This window comes from Dromaius novaehollandiae, chromosome 4 (genome assembly GCF_036370855.1).
Source record: "Dromaius novaehollandiae isolate bDroNov1 chromosome 4, bDroNov1.hap1, whole genome shotgun sequence".
Lineage (NCBI taxonomy): Eukaryota > Metazoa > Chordata > Aves > Casuariiformes > Dromaiidae > Dromaius > Dromaius novaehollandiae.
In genome coordinates this window covers 12,465,324-12,486,743 of record NC_088101.1, presented here as the reverse complement: position 1 = coordinate 12,486,743, position 21,420 = coordinate 12,465,324, and the positions used below count along the sequence as shown (strand labels likewise).

The 21,420-nt window shown below is 41.0% G+C and overlaps 1 protein-coding gene across 1 annotated transcript; it reads right to left on the bottom strand.

Moving 5' to 3' along the window:
- Positions 1–85: 85 nt before the first annotated feature.
- On the bottom strand, positions 86–21,014 carry SDAD1 (SDA1 domain containing 1). Its single transcript, XM_026103505.2, has 22 exons — positions 20,762–21,014; positions 20,290–20,394; positions 19,730–19,828; positions 19,430–19,540; positions 18,572–18,643; positions 18,388–18,488; positions 16,677–16,734; positions 15,692–15,766; positions 14,740–14,841; positions 14,111–14,180; positions 13,210–13,313; positions 11,791–11,848; positions 11,094–11,152; positions 10,342–10,418; positions 8,994–9,091; positions 8,478–8,554; positions 7,947–8,079; positions 6,169–6,266; positions 5,515–5,705; positions 4,918–5,002; positions 4,369–4,530; positions 86–1,221 (listed from the first exon to the last, which is right to left on the bottom strand). The coding sequence occupies exons 1-22, from the start codon at positions 20,849–20,851 to the stop codon at positions 1,171–1,173; spliced, it is 2,076 nt and encodes a 691-aa protein (XP_025959290.2). The 5' UTR covers positions 20,852–21,014; the 3' UTR covers positions 86–1,170.
- Between the last annotated feature and the right edge of the window lie 406 nt (positions 21,015–21,420).

Here is a 21,420-nt window from a genome sequence, read left to right as displayed (position 1 = left end):
TGCTACTTCCGTTGAAGCATTAATAAGCTTTTTGCTTGAGGAAGCAAGATGTGAAAACAAACATAACACAAGAGAAGACAAATAGTAAGAATGAAAATGACTTTCTCTAAATATAAACATCTTCATATCAAAATTGACAAAGCAGGCCCTGTTCAGGTCCTGCAAGCAAAAGGGCATTCCAAGGTAAAAGCAATTGATGTCTCATTTGGTATTCAACACAACAAGCAGACACCTGCATGAAGTGAATTCTGGTGTAGGATATAAATATTAACCCCTTCCTAAAAAAACCAAATGCTTTTCCATTATACTGTGCATTGACATCCATTTCTGTCCCACAAGGAAATCAGTTTCTAACAGAATTTGACAAAATTCCTTTCCTCAAAGTCTGCATGAAAGCAGGTGGCTGGGTAAGGGAAAGAGAACTCATTCATGGTCCCAGCTGAGGTAAAGGCTGAAGCAGGAGTTCAACCTTTAGTATAAACCAGAGAATCCACATTACAGATCCATGTTTTTCTCAAGCATACTAAAAAAAAAAAACCCACCCAAAAAACAAAAAAACCCCAAACCCCACACACAAAAACCACAAAACCACAAAAACACCAGCAAGTCACATCACAAGATGCACAAATATAGGAAAACAAGATTCCTTAGTTTTCTGCTTGCATAACTACCTTTCTATTTAAATGGAAACATGAAAAACTCTCCATATACTCTTATTCTTTTCTCATACATTATAGTAAAATGGTTCTTCCCATCAACTGTTTGAATTTACTGTGCTAAAATATAAATTTACTATTCAACAGGCGAAAATGACCACTCAGAAAATGGTCTCCCCCCCCCCTTTTTTTTTTTTTTTTTTTAAAGTCTGTGAAATCACAGTCATATGATGGGCATAGACATTACAAACACACACACACTTTTTCTGGACTGATACAGAAGATTAAATTTCCTTCCAGTTACCATCAACTGCTTCAAGTAAAATATTTTTACAAGATTGTATATTTTAATTAATACTTACACATACAAAACCAGTTAGCTGGAAATTGAATTTAAATTCAATAAAAGATAACTGCCTTGTTTCCTAGAAAGCTTTCAGAATCAGAATCTTGTAAGGATTAAGGCTTCTTTGGTCTGTCCTGTATACGCAATACTCCTGTCCTTTACTGTTCATTATTTCAGCAGTCGTTTTCTCTTTTTCAGAAGTGCATCTCGAAGAGCCAGCTGGAACATGAAACAAGCAGTGGAATATTCAGGTATTTTACACTCTCAATTTTAAATATCAAATTAAATGAGGAGACTACAGCACTATCAAATTGACCAATCACATCCATGCATCCCAGTGCTATTTTTGTCAGACATATCTGTAGACAAAATCACCACACAAGAATCAAAATTTACAGATCAAGCTTTACACATTAAAACTGTGCATAGAATATTCACTAAGCAGACCAACATCCTAAAAGAAAACTCCTGTTTGGGCTAACAGCTTATACCATCCGTGCCGAGATACCGACATATCTACTAAGGCATTTATATACTGCAGGTAAGGAGGGGACTCCAAAATGAAAAATGAACATGAGCTAGCTTTAAAACCAGCTGACTCAGGTACTTCTAACAGCATAGCTGTAACAGCCCTGAGTACAGGGTAGGGTGCAGATCATGGACAGAAGAACCAGGCATGCTCAGATCTTTATTGCTGCAGTTTGCTGGCTATTGGTTTAAAAAAAAAAAAAAAAAAAAAAAAAAAAAAAAAAAAAGCAACCTCAAACAAAGCTGTGAATGAACAGAAGACAAACTAAATCTGGTGCAAGAAGCTGAAAAGTAGTAAAATAGCAGGATGCAACTGCAATCTCATTTCCACAAATTTCTACAGAAAGCATGTTAACAGCAACATTTCTAGCTGTAAAATTAAGAACTTGGGGTAAAACTTATGCAGAAAGGCTTACTTGACTAAAATTTAATTACACTATTTTTAATGAGTAAATGCATAATGCTGTAAAATTCCTGAAATATTTTGTCAGGCAATAACAACTACTCAGCTAAAACTGGGAGCAGTAAATAGCAAATGCTGAAGACTACAGTGGCAGAAATAGTGTGGTTGCTTAGCTGAGCTTGGTAGTACACTTAAGGAAAAAGTTGGGCCTCAAAAAAAAAGGTCAGTATGCATCAGTATGGCATTTAGCAGATCTTGTATAATTAAAATAACACAATAACAAACTGTTCATCTACTCATTATATTCCATTAGAAGGGATCAGAAAAAAAAACCCTAAACACATCAGTTCAGCTGAGAGTGTTCAGTAGGATTAAGAGGCATTTTTTGAGAGTATTACAGAGCTGCTTTTAAACTTCTATGCCACCACCAAAACAGGTAACAGAATGCAGTATCAGACAACTACAGTATGCCAACCCACTATTGAGAAGCATTTCCAAATCATGGTCAACAAGATTGATGTTGTGGCCTAGGTGAAAGGCAGCCTACACAATTTTAACTTTAATTAAAAAGAGGGATTATCAAAAAAATTCTTCTTTGGACATCTATCTGTCATGTTTAAACTCAAAACATTAATTGAAAATAAGGACTGAAACAATTCAAGATGACTTTTTAGTAACACTGAGCCTAGTTTAAAGAATTTTTGTCTAAAATCTGGGAAAGAGTGATTAATGGCACCACAATGGAGGTTGTTTTGATATGACAGATAAAACAAATAACCTTAGAAAAACCTAAGCTGCACTGAATTCCAGCAGCTACTGGCTGGCTACTCCAAACCTCTCTGGCTCAAAATGCACCCAAAATCTCAATAAAAGGATGAACACTTGAAGCAGTTTCCTAAGAGTAGCTGGATTGTTCATTTGCTACATTTTACTGGTGTTTTGAGACCTGGGTTAATGCAGTCAGTGTTACGTGGCAAGACGGAGAATAAAAAGCAGCAAATGAAAGACTGCTCAAGATATTAGGCCAAGTCTTCCCATGCAACAAGAAACACCTAAGACATACTCTCGAGTATGAGTTGAGTTCTATACAGATTTTTTTTTTTTTTTTCCAGTCTGGCTGCTCTTTAGGGCAACAAATGACAAACAAATATACATTATTCTATTGATATGATCCTGCAAACAACTGACAAAGGAGGGTTTGTAAAAGAAACTAGATGTGCTCTAGCAAAAGACAGAATCTGGCAAGAAAGGACAAAAATTAAAACCGCACACAAGAACAAGAAGCCTGCATAACTGGATTATCCTATAAGTTTTTCCTGGAACATGTTCAAGAGCATTGAATTTTATAATTACCTGTAACACTCTACACTGGCCATCTGCCAGATTAGGTAAAAGGATTTTAAGGCAGACTTTTGTTGTTAAGACAGGTCTACCCTGACAAGGTGAAATGCAGCAGAGCAAGACGATATGCCTAGGCCTCTGCTCTAGCCACGGCTACCTCAGTTTAGGCATTATCCCCTGCTGATCTGTGTTAAGGGTGTGAGTGGGGCTGTCTACACTTTGTGCTTACCAGCTTCAACTGCAGGCCCCTGAGGACACTGTGTGGGTCCCTAGCCCAAAGCCTTCAGGAGCAAAGTCATTCCCCAAAGTTCTTGCCTTGCCTTCTGAAACATCTCTTCAGCTATACTACCATAGCTGCCTGTTGGACCATGCAATAACTAGACTACCGAACAGATGTGTGTTTAACCCGTACATCCTTTCGCCAGGGCTGTTTTGAAACCTGCATCACTTGGCAATTTCACTGCTGAGATCAGCATGTTGTAGAAGAATGGTGGTAGGCTAAACCAAAAGAGTGATTTTCTAAACAGTTCAAATAGGTCTATACATACTTAGATCTGTGCCTTAAGTCTATTCCTGACAAACTGTTGGATGACCTTAGGCCAGGACAACTGAGCCTGTAATATGACAGTAATACAAGAAAGGGCAAGGAAAGAATACGGAGAGTTCAAGAAACACACACACAAACTAATAGCCATTCCTGAAAGACAACTCTACATGTCGGGGAAACATTTCTTCCATCACACAATCATCATCAAGGTTCTCCTGTGATCTGCTCTTGTTTATACAGAGGAAATCAAACCACATTATCATTGCCTTCCATTGCCTGCCTGCACCAGGGCTTGGTCCTTCATGCATATTAAAGAGTAACTCATGCTACAAAGATGCTGACAAAAGCCACCCTCTCCACCCCCGCAATCTCTGATAGACTCCATCTGGGCAGGATCCAAGAGAAGCAACCTAGCCCACAGGGCTTTCCAGCAACTCAGCCATCCAATTATGTACCAAATGCTTAGGGCATAAGATAGACATTACCTCACCTGAACTATAAGTTAATTGCTCAGACTGCCCAATCTGTCCTTAACATTGAATATTACCTGTTTTTCCCTGAAAGAACGCTTATTTTTTGTCCGGACGTTATGACTATATCTCATCATCATGAAGTTTTTCTGCTTTTTCTTTTCTTTGTTGGTAGAGCTGGCAAATGGGTTCATTTTAGTTTTCTTTTTCACAAATTCTTTTCTGTCTGTTCTTCCAGCCTAGAATAGAAAACATTAATAACATGGGTCATTTTCCTTTCCCCACAATTAACATTGACTGAAGAGGACAGGTTCTATGCCAGAAACCACAATTCCAGATTCAATATGACTCTATATTATACACATTCCCCCTTGCTGGCTGTATTTATTAAGCAAGGGTAAAAACAGGTGTCTGGGAGCTTATACTGCCATCATCGCCTGTGACCATTTATCTGGTTCGGCCACAGCGCAACAGCAAAAATAATATACAAAAGATATCTCAAAGCATAAATGGCATCTAGGCTTCTGTCTTACAGACTCAATCCCACCTCCTCATTTTGCAGAGGAAAACATAACCCCTTCAGAACTGTAAAAAGATAGGGGATATGAAATAGCAAAGTTCCTCACCATTGCAGTTGCCAGTCTGGTCTCCTTGTCTGATTTAGGCTTTTTATGCAGATGTTCAATATCTCTGAGTGAAAGCAACTCTCCCCTACACACAAATAAAAATCCAACAGAAGGCCATCACACACAAATCACCATCTGGCAAGAAAACAGAATGCCCTCCTGACCCATTGTCTTTCTATAAACAGGCACACAAGTACTTTTTGTTCTTTCTCCCAGGCTAATCCTCGTGCTTGGGACAACTCTCACAAATTCTCATTGCTGTTTTTCAAGTCCCCCAATCACATAATCTAAAAAACTTTGGAGATACAAACATGCAACTACTACTAAAAAAACATGCCTATCAGTCTGAACAAGCTAAACAGTCTCAAGGTTTTCATCAGTCCCTCTTGCCTCTCCCTCTTTCCTTTTCTCTCAAATATAAACAAATCCCTGGGGCCAGGGGCATGGTAGGCCCTGTGGCTGTTTGCCACAAGCCATCGGAGTACCCTGATGCAACAGTAGAGAGTTCTGCACCCTGCTGGAATTAAAATAATAATAATTAAAAAAATCACCAGGTTGTAGAGAAAAAAAAGTACTGATCAATATTTCATATCCTACCTGCTCTCCTCTTCATCATCTATTTCAATGTTTTTCCTCTTTGCAGCTTTTCCTGGTGCAGAATTGAGCTCTTTGGAGAGCTGGGCAAGGCGTATTTTGTGGAAGTCTTCTTGAGTTAGCAGCCTACTTGTGCTGACCGCTGCTGCTTTGGCTTTTCGTTCCTCTAAGGGCATGCTTTTGATCTTCTCTGCCTGTTGCAAAAAGGACAAAAGAAGAATCATCCAGAGTTTTGCAAAACCATTTCTGTGCCATAGTCCATGACTCTTGCTTCCCACATACCTATAAAAGGGGAATAATGCTGGGAAAAGCTATGATTGGTTGTTAGCATTCTCAATATTCTTATATCCAACATGTAGTATTAAAGGAAAGGCATACATCAGCTTGTAACATTTCAGAGTGCAACAAAGCACTCAGTATGTAAATATTACAGCTTTGAAGGAATTTAGCATTGGGACAGAATTCCCCTTCCCCCTCAACAGCATGCATCCTTCAGTACATGTGCAAAAAACACACTTCACCTCGCTGATTCTGGTAAAAATCACTGTGCAGCTCTGCACAGTTGTAAGCAACCATGTGAAGGTACAGAGCAAGAGAATCAGGTCTGCTAATAGCAAATCACATTGATATTTGAGGTAGAAGACACTTAAAACTCACTACTTTTTGCTGCTCCTCATCTGAAGAGTGGTGCACATCAATCCATTCCCCATCTTCATCATCTTCCTCCTCACTTAGACTAGCACTTTCCCACCCACCTGTTGGGGGAAACAAGCACACAGAGCCTTTAGTACACATTCAGTTCAACTGCCGGAGTTGCAAGTAATTTAAAGATTAGGTCCCAGGCTCTCACTGCCTTTCACTACCTACCTGATAACTGCATTTATGCCCAGGAACACGCTTATCGAACAGATCACCTATAGATCTCAGCATCCCAAGCTTCAGAACCCACACAGACATTGAAAAGCCACATGATACTTCACGCATTTGATTGCTATTTGTGAATGGCATACTCCTAAAGACATTCCTATTTCCACACTAGAAAAGACTACTAGCTCCCAGGCTTTCCCACTGGCAAGTTCAGCTCCAAACCCTGCCTCTGCTACCAATTTCTGTCTGGCTTGCAGTGTCCTGAGTGTCACAGCACATAGCTCTGGCAGCCACCATACAAAAAAGAAGAAAAATCTAAGTTTTCATTTCTTCGTGCACCCACATCACTTGCCTGCACCACATTCAGCTACGAGCACTCATTTTTATAGTGATAACAGCGTATGTCAGCGTGATATCTTTGAGAACGCACCCACTTGAAACAGACTGCTTAAAACACCTAGCGTATCCTGTCATTACTGTCACCTGCAGTCTCCTTAATACATTTCTTTAATGCAAGCTTGTAACAACACTGGAACAATGGCTGTCAGAGCCTTTACAGGAAATGCATTTATGTACACCTTGTCCAGTCAAAACAGAGCCAACCATAGAAAATACCCAAAGCAGCTTGCAAAAAGTCAGCATCTCAGCTGTTTAACAGATGACAGAGGCAGGCTGTACAATAATCCCACGTTTTGCAAAGCGTAACTCAGAACTCACATTCAAGATCCTCAAGATGACTAAGTGTACTTGGGAGAATCTCTGAAATGCAATGATTTACAGATACTCGTCCTTATTATACAGTGTTCAGCAATATTCCATGATGACCCCTATCGTCTAAGCAAGGAGGGAAGCAATGCAATTTGTAGGTAAGTTTGACTGTTGTTTTCTACAGTACACACGTTGCTTCTCTTTGAAAGTTGTTCAAAGTGACTGATATGTTTTAAGTATCAACTCCAAAAATGAGGGCAAAGAAAATTGCTTTGCTAATCCCTGCATTCAAATGAAGAAGAAAAATGGTATGTCAGGGCGCATATGTTCCTCTGATACATCTCCATTGCACCTCAGCCTTGATTTGCAAATGTCTTCTGACTTGAGTTTCAAGTCCCTCTACACCTTTTTTCCAGTTCAGGCAGAGGTTCCAGGCTGCGTGGAGCTTTTACACTAGAAGCCAATTAAGGTAACTAACTACAAATTGAAATCTTTCTTTTTTCAAATGTGTGTTTTCTAATAAGCAACAAAAGCTTTCCTTTCGGAAGAGACAAACACATGCAGTTTCAAAGCTGTACAACATTCCCACTCATAAATCGCATAGACAACATAACCCTTTTCTAGCTCTTATATTGTGTCTACCATACAAAGCAGCATATAGCAAGCATCAGACTTCACTGGGTGAACCACACTCACTCCAGGATGGTATCACTGCTTCTCAGTGGACAAATGCAGACATGCCCAGGGCACGCAGAGCGTTAGAGCAGCAAACTAAATGGACTAACATCATATTTTATGTGCAACTACAATCTTAGTAACAATAATACATAAAACAGAAATAATAAAGAGAGAAGGCCAACCTTCCTCTTCATTTCCTCCCTTTTCCTCTTGACTGTCAACGTCCAGTACTTCTGCTCCTGGAATATAATCTTTTGCATCCAGCTCTCCATATTCATGGATCCTGGCTTCCAACGAGGCCTCAGTAGGCTTACCCTGTAAGTGAACAAAATACATGTTAAGCAGATTGCTATTTTCAATCCTACAAACCCTGTATCTTTCTTTTTTTAAGATGGCTTTTCTCTGATGAAATAAGAAGTGACCTTGAATTATTAAAAAAAAGCTGAACAAATGCTATGAAGACAGTCAACTTTCTGTAGCACAATCCTTCTTCAATGAGTTTGATAAATTTGAAATGAAGAAGCCTTGAAACAAGATATAGCCACGTCAAACAAAATGCAGCCAGGGAGCAGGCACGGGGAAAACACATACTTTCTTAAAATGCATGCATGATTCCATTGCATGCCCCAGAGCGTAAGGAGACTAGTTGCATCGGCATCACTTTTGAGCACGTGAGCCTATGTCTATGATGAATGCAGTGCACAAACACTTACCCTGAATTTCTTCTGCAGCATCTCTGGATTCAGTGAACGGAAAAGGTGTATCAGAGTTCTTGCAGACATCATCACATCTACCGTCAAAAAGAAAAGAGTCAGGATTAAGTACAGTGGAGAAAAGTAGGATCTTGAGCAAAGGGAAACCCCACTCAAATAATAAGCATTTACAGCCTGCTCATTGACTTTTCTGAAGTCAAAGCTCCGACTCATTTCTCCAACACAGGATCTAACTGTTATTTAGGGTCAAATCTTCCTTAGCAGGCAGTTGCTTTCCTCAGTTCTGCCATTTCCCCTGCCAAAACTACCTTTGACTGCTTTAGTCTCCTACATATATACATTCAAAATAGGCAGAGACATATGACAGACTACCGTTATAAGTTACATCACTCAGTCCTACAGTAAAAAAAATTAACACTACATTACAATTCTGAAAGCTATAACAATGCAATGGAAGACAAGATGATACAAGAAAGGAAAAAAGATCTAAAAGTCATATCCATGTAATACACTTACTTTTATTTTTATGAGTCTTGTATTGAGCAAGGTCTTGGAGCAGATCTTCAGTCATGGCTAAAGGACATCTTGCAGTGATTTCTTTTATTGCATTGATTCTAAAAAATTGAAAAACAAAGTATTTTTTCAATAACATAACTGGGAGAGACTCCCACTAGCCCAGCAATAGACTGAATCATCAGGAAATCAAAGAATCTTATACAATCTTCATACAAAACTAAGTGTAAAAGAACATCAGAAGATGCTCTCTCTGCCACAGTTCTGCAAAATCCTTTATCTTTGACCCATATTCTGTACCCTCCAGCTATTCTTTTGCTTGATCTCCAACTGTGCAGACTGTCAGTGCTTGACCAGCGATTCATTAAGGTGTTGACAGTGCCATTATTCCTCCCACGGCCTAAGGATTCTCCAACTGAAGTCTGGGTCCAAAAAGACAAGCAAAGGTAGTCAAATAATCATCATGCCTAAGCCGAGCAAAATCAAGCAACAGTTCTTCAGTCAGCCATGACCAGACCAAGAACAGTATAACAGAGGTCTGTGCACTCATACTAATTCCCTTTTAAGCTATCTTCACGCATACGCTTTGTACACTAAGCTTCATTTCTGAACTGAAACCACATATACACACACACATACACCCCCCCAAAAAAAAAAAGAAAAGAAAGAAAAGAAAAAACCCGACACCCTGCTCAAAATCAAAACATGGCTCCAAACAGTCATCTTCCCCTGCCAACTTTTCCTTTATCTCTTCCAGGACAGTTCAGTTCTCACCTCCATTTACTTACCATACACCACACTGCCTATACGAGAGGTTTTTTGAAAGCATACCTCCCTCAGTGGGTCAAAGAAAGCACGCTAAATTTCACTAACAGCAATATTTAAATTTGGTGCCAGTAGTGAAATTTCATCCACTAAACACATAAAGTCCAAGTCCTGAGTTATGAGGCTGTCCACTCACTGAGTGCATACAAATACAGGGTATTTTAATTCACAGGCTAGAGCTTTTCTACCCTCAAAACAGAAATAACACAATACCACGGACAGAAGAAAAGCCCAAGGCCAAACGAGGAAGCAACAAAAACAGAGCATCATGCAGCCCAACAGGGTTAGGTCACAGCACTGACTGTATTAGGAAACCCATTGTTTGGAAGCATTCAAAAGTCATTTAACAACTTAAAACACCGTCTCTTCTTCACCCCCTGCCCCAGTTACCCTAACTTGTTTTTATTCCAGCAGGTTCTTGAAAGCATAGCATTAATGATAGGAATCAGCTGCAGGTGGTTTAAAAGGCAATATATTTTCCACATTCCAACAGAGTTTTATGGTTTGCATGAGATTTTGTACCCACCCCACAGTCATAACCTCCCCAGAATTCTTGTCGGTGACAAAGTTGTTCGCTATAGTCATTAACACCGACTGGATAATCTGAAAAGAAAAAAAATAACTTAAATGCACATACTGCATTTTTAATAAAGGTGTCAAAATATTTACATTTTGTTAAATAACAGAATACAGTAGGCAACAGAGCCCTTTTTCACACTAAGGTAGAGCTCAGGACTTGTCACTATAACCTGCAGATATTTTCAAGACAAATTTTTCTGCAGAAATACAGATATTCATGGTGAGCGTTGTTTTTCTTCATAAAAAACAACCCCTCGGAACTTGCAAAAACAGCCACAGGAACAAAAACTCACATATGCTTTTCAAACCATCCAAAACATCAAGACAAAAGCTATCCTGTAAAGAGACAGCTGGCACCACTGAGAAATTGTTTTCTGTTTTTTTTTTTCTTTCTTTCTGGGCTTATAAAGTTCATAAGACAAAACAGAGATGTGGAGTCAGTAACTAAAATGCCCAGCACTAGTATAGGTCTCCAAAAAGGAACTTTTGCATTACACATTTCTCCCAACGAACCATATTTAAAAAAGCTATTATTTTGCGAGTGAGTTTTAACCATTTGGGAGTTGCTTTGGTGTTCAACACAAGAGGTCTGACCAGACTCCCCGTTCCCTCACCCCCAGTCAATGCACTCAACCATTATATATCCATGCTGGCCCACTGCCCATTTTTAATGTCACTGAAACTTGGTGGAGTCCTGACCTCTGGTGGTACTAGCTGATGTGAAGCTTGTGCAGCAAACAGAAGAATCTTTGTCACTTCTGGAAGAAGAGAAAATGGGAAAAAGATGTCAAAGTAAATTGCTGTGGCCCGCTCTGGCTGATAAACATCTCCACCAAGACAGTAAATCAACAAGGCACTCGATCTCTTAGTTTATTTGGGCCACCTTATATAACAATTTCTCCCGTATCACCCTCTACCTCCAACCATCAGGAATTCATCTGCTACCCACCCGACGGTAGCGCATGCCCTTAGACTGCCAGCAACACTTAAACGCTCCAGTTCTGGACTGAAACACTGGTCAAACAAAGCAGCAAAAGGCAGTCACCGTCAGCATCTCCAGCTAGGAACTAGAAACTCAGCAGCTTCATTTCTATGCCAATTCTGGAGTTTCTCAACAGCTAATGTCAGTAGCTGTGACACACAGCTCTCATAGAGGTCTGAAGTGCCCTACGTTCCTGGTAATTGGGGCCTTTTGCCCAGTAGGAGAACTGGGGAGGCGGGGGGGTGGGACATCACCTTGGTTCTTGACCTTCCTTCACCCATACTCTCTGGACTACTCCTACTTACTACTACCACCTACTAAACTACTGCTGCCTATTAATTTACAACAACACTTCTAACTGACTTTGTGCGTGACATAATGGATGAGCATTATTATCTAGCAGCAGCTGCTTACCTCTCTGATGGGGCTGTAGGAATCTCTGAACAAAGGGATAGAAGTTAAAAAGAAAAAGCTGCGGAGAAAAAAGGAAAAATAAAAATTTGTGACAGATTAGCTTCTTCCCTTTTAACTGAGATCACCTTCATAGGCCAAGACAAGACATTCTCCCATCCTGAGCTGAAGGGGAGCTAAGGAAGTGACTTGTTCAAAGGAAACACAAAGCTCAGTCCCAATCTCTGTGAAATCCAGAAAACAGCTCTTCTTAACCTGTACAGAATTTGAATTAGGGCAGTGTGCACTGCGATCCTACAATGTGCCACTTTCCCTTGCCTCAGGAACACAATTTGCTCTTCCAAAACACAAAGAGACTGTCTGTAAGCACAAGTTCATTTAGCATCTGAGTCCATTCATTGACTTCTCTAGCAAGACCTTAAAGAGTACCTGTTGCTGAAGCGGCCTAAGACTTGGACACGCGTCCCAAGCAACTGCACATGAAGGATCTCATACCTGTTGGATTCAAACCTCTAGGTAATAAGTTCTCCTGCTGAAGCTTCATACAACAGGGAAATAGTACGGACTCAGACTGGACACAATGGCAACATCTAGGTCTGTGTCATCTACGTGTTAGTTATAGACCTATTATCTATTAGAGCTAGATATTGGTTCTCGCCTCATCTAGACAAGACCCTGCATTTCAGATGTCCTAAAAATGTAAACCAGAGTTGCTCAAGTATGCTTTTGGTAGGTTCCTTCAGGCAGAGACTAGAGCACAGGGAAGAAGCTATAAACACGCAGATCTCATTCCAATATGGAACCAGAAAACAGCTGGACTACATTCTCACGCTCCCCAAATCGAAGGTTGCTCGTACATGCAGCCACTGTATTTCTACCTATTGGTTAACCTTCAGGATAGCTGCAAGGACTACTGTCCTTCCCCAGCCCCACAGAGGCCAGAGGGGGAACAGATTACAGCAGGGGAATAGATTCTCCAGGGAATTTGATCACACTTTGGTTGTACTTCAGAGACTGCTGAGGAAGGGCTGTTCATGAGCAAGTGCTGGACTCCCTCTACACTGAGGAACCTGCCAAGAGCGCCTAGGTCTGCAAATAGACTTTTCCCCCCTGGTTATTATGAGGCAAACCTAACTGACAGCACGGCATAACAGACTGACAGCCTTCCCGAGCAAAGCTCACTTAATGCCTCACTTTATAAGGCTATGCTGCCTTGACATTCTGCAAGGCCTACTGGTAGCTACAGAACCACATTCATCTTCATTTTTCAACATACAGTGAAGTTAAAACCCACTTTCCAGAGGCACGAGGCCAGAGCATACCACTGCCCTAGCCTGGCTGGCTGCACATAGATTATTACAAAGTTGCAAGCCAGCTTCTCACACCCAGTTAATAACCCACTAGTATTAACATAGTAGGTACCTCATGTATTCCAACTAGCCTGGAAATGAGGTCCATGAACATCATCTTCACTTCAAATCGTTCTTTACAGTTCTCCAGCTGCTTCAGCAGTTTCTCTGCAAAGTCTAGAAAAAAAAAAATGAACAGGTGTGTGGTAGATTTAAAGAGCACACTGCATAACTCAGGCTTTTTCAAGCTCCAGTGTCCTTGCTAGAAGAAACTAAAGGTGCCCAGAACACTGCTCCTGAGCAGTTCTTTTTCCTCTCATGTGCCTAGAAAGTCTAAATCTGTGCACAGGTGCAAGATTAAGGAAAACTAGCAGAAGCTCCACAATATCAAAAATACAGGATTAGTATTTAAAGCTAGGTTTTTTTAGATACATTTTGGATCTACCTGACAAGCAAAATACCCACAGGTTCACTATATCAGACTGAAAACAAGTCAAACAATATTAGACAAACATCAGACTAGTAACAGGAATTAATTTCTAAATGGGGATAGCCCATTTTTAACCACCAAAACAATTTAATCAATCATATCAAAACTAAAAAGAAAACCTAAAAAACAAAGTTATCAGGAGATAAAGTATTTCCCATTCACACAAGTTACAGCCTTGACACGTACAAGGAAGGGGCTAAGATCCAAGTCCTGATTTGTAGCAATATAAAGTAGATGAATGTAGCAGTGCTCCTTCCTTGTCTTAATAAATAGAAGTGTAGCACTAACTCGACAAGTGCAACAAGTTTTAAATTACTTTTCTGAAGTATTATGAGACCCTATGATAAAGCATGCTACAAGGATCACCTTGTGGCATGTGTAAGTACTTGCCACTTTTATTCTGGTTGCGTAGTTAACACCCAAATACTAGGATTTGCAGGACCACCAAAAAAACCCCACAAAACAGAACAGGATCCCTGCTTACCTTGGGGATCATGAATCAAGTGAATTGCAGAAAAGTTGAACACTTCTGGCTTTTTCTTCTTCTTCTGTTTCTGTATAGCAACAAGAATAAATGAGACATTTTTTCTTTCCACTAAAGCTACAGGTGCCTCAGTTTCAAGTTGCTGTTGAAAGCTGCTGTTCCCCATTATTCTCTTCAAAAACATGTGCTTTGATTTTAACAAGAAAACTACCATTCTTACAATTGCATATGGTTTTCAGCCACCAGACCTCAGAGGCAACAGGAACTGCATCAAAAGTTACCTTGTAAGTACAGACATTTGTTCCTAGATACTCATTTCTGTTTAGCAAACTGCCGTCAGGGCAACAGATAGTAATTACTTCAGGACACAATGTACTCTAAGTGGGGGACCACACGAGAGATACCCCAGACCAGAACTAGTGCACAGCTTATATTGGACAAGTCTGTTTTAAAAGACCTCTCTCCCAGGCAAACGTGGCATATACCTGGTCAATGGATGCTAGAACACTTGAGGAGCTTGATCTAGACGAGATGACAAGAGCTAGCTAAAAACACAGCGGAAACCACAGAGTTCTTGCACTTGAAAGATTACACTAAAACGCTGACAAGCCAGACGGCTTTCTCCTCACCTTGAGGACCTTCATGGCTTTCTCCAGTTTCTTCTTGCGCTTGGTGGTTTTCTTATTAGTTGCATACCGCACCATCAGTTCTCTGGCTGTGGGGCCATCATCCTTCAGAAAGGACATGAGGAAAACAAGACTCAGGTGAAATCAGGCTTCAAATGGGAAGCAGAGAAACAAAAGGCATCAATATTTTTCAGGATCATGTACCATATTTGAAAACTCCCCCTCCCTCTCTCTCTCCCATCCTAAATTTCACCATACACTTAAAATCCTGATTCTATAAAACTAGCCACATACCTACATAAAAAAGAGATTAGAAAGAGGTAACAGCACATCAGCACAGCAGTTCTTACAGTTGGGTAATCACAGAGTATTATTCAGTGGCACTCAAATAAATGATATCTTTATATGTTGAGGTTCGATACTGAAATCATGTTATCAGCCTTCTCAGGATAACACATTTTACTGAATTATCTTCATTTCTACATAAATGAGAAATGGAGCCCAGGAGGTAGAAGTAAAGACTAAGGAAAATCCAAAGCAGAGCCAAAAAAGTTACCCCTGCTTCCTAATTACCAGGTGAAAGCCTTTCCCCACAAATCTGCATTACACTTTTAGCAATTCATTAGCTGAACAAACCAGACCAACCAGTCCCTGGTTAGCTCCTACAAGTAAATTGATTCCTGCACAATGGCAACAAGAGAAGGAAGGTACTCTTAGTATCAGTCCGGAGACAGATGGCAAAGGCATCCTGCTATCAAAAGCGGCCAGCTGTCAAAATCATTAGAAGTTTTTCAAAAACGTTAAAGGCTTTTGTGAGGTGGACAAACAAGTGGAGGAAACGAGGAAAAACACAGTAATACAGAAACAGACAGACTAGCGTACCCAGGTTTGGCAGGATGGTACATCTATTAGCGTTTGAAGAACTGAGAGCAGAAGATTTAACCGCAATACCCACCTCAGATTCTGAGTCGCTGTCTTGATTCTCATCTTCATCTCTCCCAAGGAAGAACTTCAAACCAGCAACTAATACCTGAAAAGCAAAGTAAGTTTAGGTCAGACTGGACGAACAGACAAGGGGAGTTAAAACAGCCAAACATCCCTATCTTAAATCACACCAAGACATTCCAATCACTTGTATGAACAGAAAGCAAACCAGATCGAAGACTGAAAAGCACAGGCGTTTTGCACCAACACGGTTCATCTTTGCTGCCAATTCTCAACAGCAAACCAGAGGCACGTGAAGAGTCAGGAAGCAGCTGGGCTTCCACAATGCTGCTAGCAAATTTTAACATGCAGATTCTCCTCCTATGATTCTGCACAGCAGTATCAATCTAATTGCTCCATGCCACAATTATCAAGAACTCCTGCATAGCCAATACCTGAGCCACGATGCTCAGAACTCCAAGCTTTAATTAGTTTATACGGGTCTGTCAGGTTCCCCCCCCCCCCCCTTTTTTTTTTTTTTAAAGAAATGGAACGGTTTCTGAATCTTTATCGTGGAAAGACTTCTCAAACCAAAATACGCTTCTTTAGAATGTCCAAGCACTGCAGAACCTAATCAGATAACAGCAGGACTCAGATCCACTCAAACCACAGGCAGAATAGCAACTGTCTTCACATCTCACAAATGAAAGCCTTACAGTGCCAGTTATAAGGAGGCGATATTCCGACAGTTGCTTCTGACTAACTGGAAAATATTCCTGCCCTCTATGCCAACCTACACTTGCTAGAAGACAAGCTTCCAATTCTACTGCTTTGCAGGTAAGAATGACATGCCTCCTCCTCCCACAATACCAGTGGTATTTTGAAAATGAAACATGTAAAAGACAAATAATCAATGAAATTCATCAGCAATTAGGGTACAGAAATAGAGGTGCATCCACAGGGAGGTGAGGCTTTACTCAAAGTCCACTGTTATACCAAATCATTTCTGTTCTCACCTTTGTCACTTTGGAAAAGCAGGCAGTTGTGATAACATTTACTGTTTTGGCATCATTCCTGGAATAAAACAAAATATCATCTTTTACTTCAGTCTGGCCATTTCAAAACATTCTTAGAAAATGAAGTGGTATAAAATAGGCCTCCTAACAAGCATGAAGGTTCATTAGAATCAAATCCCTCAATATTCCTAATAGACTCTCAAAGTTATGTTTCTTAATGTCATTTTCTTCTATTTTTCTAACATTACTGTGGCTCCATCTAGATGAACAGACATATTTATGTTCCATCTACTTCATGCTGTGGAAGAAGGGGTAACTAGACTTTGCAAAGAAGATTAATCTACAGTAAAATAATGGAAGACAGTTGTTACAACTTTTTCCACTGTTAAAAAAAATAAATAAATAAAAACACTGCCTGATAAAATCAGTGCGGAAATCTGATTTGCACTAGAAAAGCTGCTGGAAAGTTTTGAGATAGTTTATCTCCTAAAAATAAGGATTTATAAGAAATAAAGCTGCTGAAATTAATTTGAACTTATCCTGAGTCTCATGTGCTTACAAAACTATTTACTCTAACTGTGAAACCCTTTTGTTTGTCCCTGTTTTCTCTCCACTGTAATAGTTCTCATCCCACTACTACGCCAGAAATCTTAACGTAGCTGCCGTGACCTTTTTGTTTGTGCCACAGAATAGATGGTATTTCCTGAAACACTACACATCGGAACTCCTTAAGCCCAACTACATGCTGGCACAATGTTCTGCCCATCAGCTGTAGTCTCCCTGTAATGCATAAAAAGGAGCAGTGGTGACATTCACATCCCAGCACAACTCATGCAGAAGTCACTGGGAATTCTGCCCGAGTAAGAAACGCAGGAACTGCACCACTAGTGTTCTGCCTCTGATCTATTTTGGAAATACAGAAGAAGCAGCAGATACACTGCACACTAGCAGTATCACTAGCCAAATTCATATGGCTTCTTCATACAGTTAATTTCTGTGCAAAAACCAGGAAGAGCAAGGGAGGTGGAAACTGAACAGCTTAAAAATTTTAAACGTGCTTTTACAATCAAGAAGCAGGTGAGAGTGAACAAGATGCCATCTTCTCATGCAATTTCCCACTAGGCAGCATCTGCTTGGCCATTTTGTTATAACAAAGAATGATTTCGCAGCACCTCAGGCATGAGAGAACAATTGACAGTACTCAGTGTGCTGTTATTCCTTTCAATATTTTTCTAGGCTGCAATTATTCAGGATACTATCTGCTAAAAACAGGAGCTATCTTAGAGCCTCAGGAATCAAAACACCCATTAGACTGGTCATCTAGAATGATCTTGCAAACTAAAAAAAAAAAACAAAACAACCCACCACACACTAAAAAGCAGAATCCCTGTCTCTCCATTCTATTAGCATTCCTGTGAAAAAGCTCAAAAAAGCAGGTCACACACAGCTTTTATTCAACTACACTACATGCAATTTCTACATTATTTTCAAATAAAACAAAGATTCAACCTAAATAACTAAGAAACTTCACGAGAGAGGTTTTCCTCCCAGCTAGATTGCACTCCACAGAATACATGTCCAGTAGTTGACAAACAGGATAAACATATCAAGTCAGCCCCCCCATGTTACGTTTAGCACTACATGCCAAGAGCGATGTCAAGAGGACTGTCCCATGGTAGACAGGGAATCAATTTGCGCTTGACAAACCTACCAAATATTCCTTCTGTAAAGTTCGATCATGACATCCAGAGATATCTTGGCAGCAGTGGGATTGCTGTCTCTCAACATAGTGTACATGAAGTTCTGCAGTGTCTAAGAAAAAAAAGTTTATTATTAGAATCCTTTCACAATATGAAGGGGTAAACTGACATAAATCTGAACACTAAAATACTTACTGTGTTTATTTTATTGTTTTTATGTTTAGCATTTATATTCTTGATGTCCGACACGATGTGAGTATACAAAGTCTGTAAATGAAGAGATAACAAGGAGTTACCTACAGAAGTCATGCAGGAAGCACTGCAGATGCGCTACAATCTCCCCGAAGTCTTTAAGTACTCAGGTGAGAGAGAGAACTGATAACCACTGTGTTAAATACTATTTTGCCTTTTAAATTACAGTTGGAAAAACAACAAGAAGCTATCCCGCAAAGCCTCAAATATGCCCAATTTAATGTATCTGAACAGTCTGCTTAATTTACAGTACAGTGAGGCAGGAAAATGGATAGCATGAAGCATAGCTAAAAAAAAACAAAAACGAAAAAAACAGAAAACACACTCCTGATAAGTTTTTGCAAGTTCAGGTATGTTCTAATGGCCAGTTAAGTAATTTTGGTGGTGGGAAGCAACTAGTTTCATTTTTATGTCAAAAAGAAATTAAATATGGCTACAACAAGCATCTTTTCTTTACTTAGAAGTCTTCACAAGAATTCAGTAATCCCTATTCTGACAGCAACATGCTTACAGTTTTCAGCTACAGACACATCCGAGCTGCTCAAATTCGACTGAAGAACAGGCCTACAGCCTGCAATACTGCGTAAAGTACTTTACAGCAGCGTGCTTCATTACTAATCACACATAAAGATCAAGTCTTGCCTTTGGCATACTCAGTGGCTGAAAGAGCAGAGATATTTTAAGCTTACCTATTTTGTTACTAAAGAAAACCAAAACAGCTGCCTGCCGGTGCTGCATTACTTCTGTTAAGGTGGTCAAAACTCACTGAAAATCAAGAATAGTTTTATAAGTATGGCTTACTTTTCGTAGAAGTTTATCATGACACCGTAGCAGTTGAAAGAAGAGTTCCAGCAAACTCGTTGGATTTATTAGATTCTTGTTTCTTAACAAGATCAAAGCTTTACAGAATGTCTGTAATAAAGAAGCAGGGATCAGAACCAAAACTCACACTTTGGCAACACTCCACAGTTTCCGTACTTATTAAAAAATTCAGAAGGAAATTGTAGGCTCTAATCTCATGCAGATGCTCTTTAACTGCAGGATGCAATCTGCCTAAAACTTGTTATTAACAAGCATTAAACAGTTCAGTGTCAGCCTTACCATTCGAAGATCTGTATCCAAGACCGTATGGTGATAAGAAAGCAGTTCTTTCAGTTGCTGTGGAAAGTTCGCCATGTGTTCTGGGTAGCAGTGGGCCACCTGGGTAAAGATAGTCTTAACTGAGTTCTCCAAAAGAAAAACTTGAGCTACGCAATAACACTAAGAAAGTGAGAGCTATGATAAGGGACCAAAAAAGCTGCTCTTCTGATAATGATTTAAGACCTATGTTTCAGGCAGCAACTATACTCGACTACAAGTAAATTACTGTCAGCTGTCCATATTTAAAATACACTGTGCAGTTATAAAATCCTTTAAAAACTGAACCAAATGCTCAAAAAAAAAAAAAACAAAAAACCCAAAACCCTACATTCCTGGAAACAGACAATACTGCTGCAGAAATACTGGTAAACATGCAGCTTTATAACAATGCCTTCAGGGCCATCACAGCAAAACTATGTGAAACATATTCTTTCATAATTGCATTCAAGGTGAAGCCTTCATGCCTGGTGAAGGGCTCAAGGCTAGTTCAGAAGTTTTCCTTCAGAATTACAGCAGCTTACCTGTGCCAGAAACATCACCAGTTCAGCCAGCTCCTTACTAGGCTTGTCTGGTTGGAACGTGAAAATCTCCACGTGGGACTGGTAGTGGTGATACTGCTGGAGAAACTGAACACACAAAGAAAGCGTTTCCTTCAAGGCAGCCTTTACTGCACAATTAACGTCGCTCCCTTTCGAGCGGAGATACGAGGCCCTGTCCCACTTCCCCGGAAAACACCAGCAAAGCTCCCAGTGCACGCGCTTGTTCCTGCTACCCAGCCCGGCGGGCAGGGAGAAGGCAAGAGGGACAACAAGCTAACACACAGGAGCACTCGTGCCATTTTGATTTTCAAAGCGTTTTCCTCCTTTCCTTAAAACAGAGAAGCGCCCAAAGCCCCCCTCAGTTTCCTGAGCAGAGCCGCCCCCAGCGACCCCACGCTCCGGGCCCCCTCCTCCGCCGAGGGCCCCCTTACTCGAGCGCCCCCCGGTCTCTCACCTCCTCCATGTAAGACGTCGGGTCCCGCTTGATGAGGTTCTGCAGCTGGGGCAGGTTGCTGGGCAGCTTGTTACCCTGGCGGCCCGACATGATGCCGCCGGGCCGGGCCGGGCCGGGCCGGGCCGGACCCCTCCGCGCCTCCCCGGCGAGCCGCCGCCGCCGCCGCCGCCGCCTCTGCCCCAGCCACGTGAGCTACCAGCTGGGCGCCGCCATGTCGGCCCGCGCCCTGACGAGCGCCGCGGAGGGACAAACTTCTTCGAGCAGCGGGCCCTCCCCCTCAGTGCCTGCCGCGATGCGTGTGCAGGCCGGGCAGAGGGCGCTAACGATATGCACGTTAGTTAGTGCTAGTCAAAGGATTGCATTATTGAAACGGCTGCTCCAGGCCAAGAAAGGATGGTTGCTGGGACGACGACCTTCAAAACATTTGTCCCCTTCGCAGCCCCTGCACATCCCTACAGAACCACCCTTTGCAAGGGACATCCACCACCTTTGCCCTTCCTGTTGTCTTCCAGCAATGCCAGGCATCACCTGCATTGTCCTTTGAGTCAAGCTGTGACACATGTGGCTTCTTCCAAGAAACAGGGCCACTGTGGCCTGTAAAGAGACACAGCAGACCTGGCCGGACAAGCCCTGGAGTCCTCCTCCCTTCCACTGCATTC

What these genes read in the sequence shown, in the direction of transcription:
- SDAD1 (XM_026103505.2), bottom strand. Translation starts at nt 20,851, where the DNA reads ATGTCGGGCCGCCAGGGTAACAAGCTGCCCAGCAACCTGCCCCAGCTG. An exon ending in TGGTGATGTTTCTGGCACAG is followed by an intron (nt 19,829 to 20,289) that starts GTAAGCTGCTGT and finishes ATCTTTACCCAG; the next exon opens with GTGGCCCACTGCTACCCAGA. An exon ending in CTTGATTCATGATCCCCAAG is followed by an intron (nt 13,314 to 14,110) that starts GTAAGCAGGGAT and finishes TTTTTTTTCTAG; the next exon opens with ACTTTGCAGAGAAACTGCTG.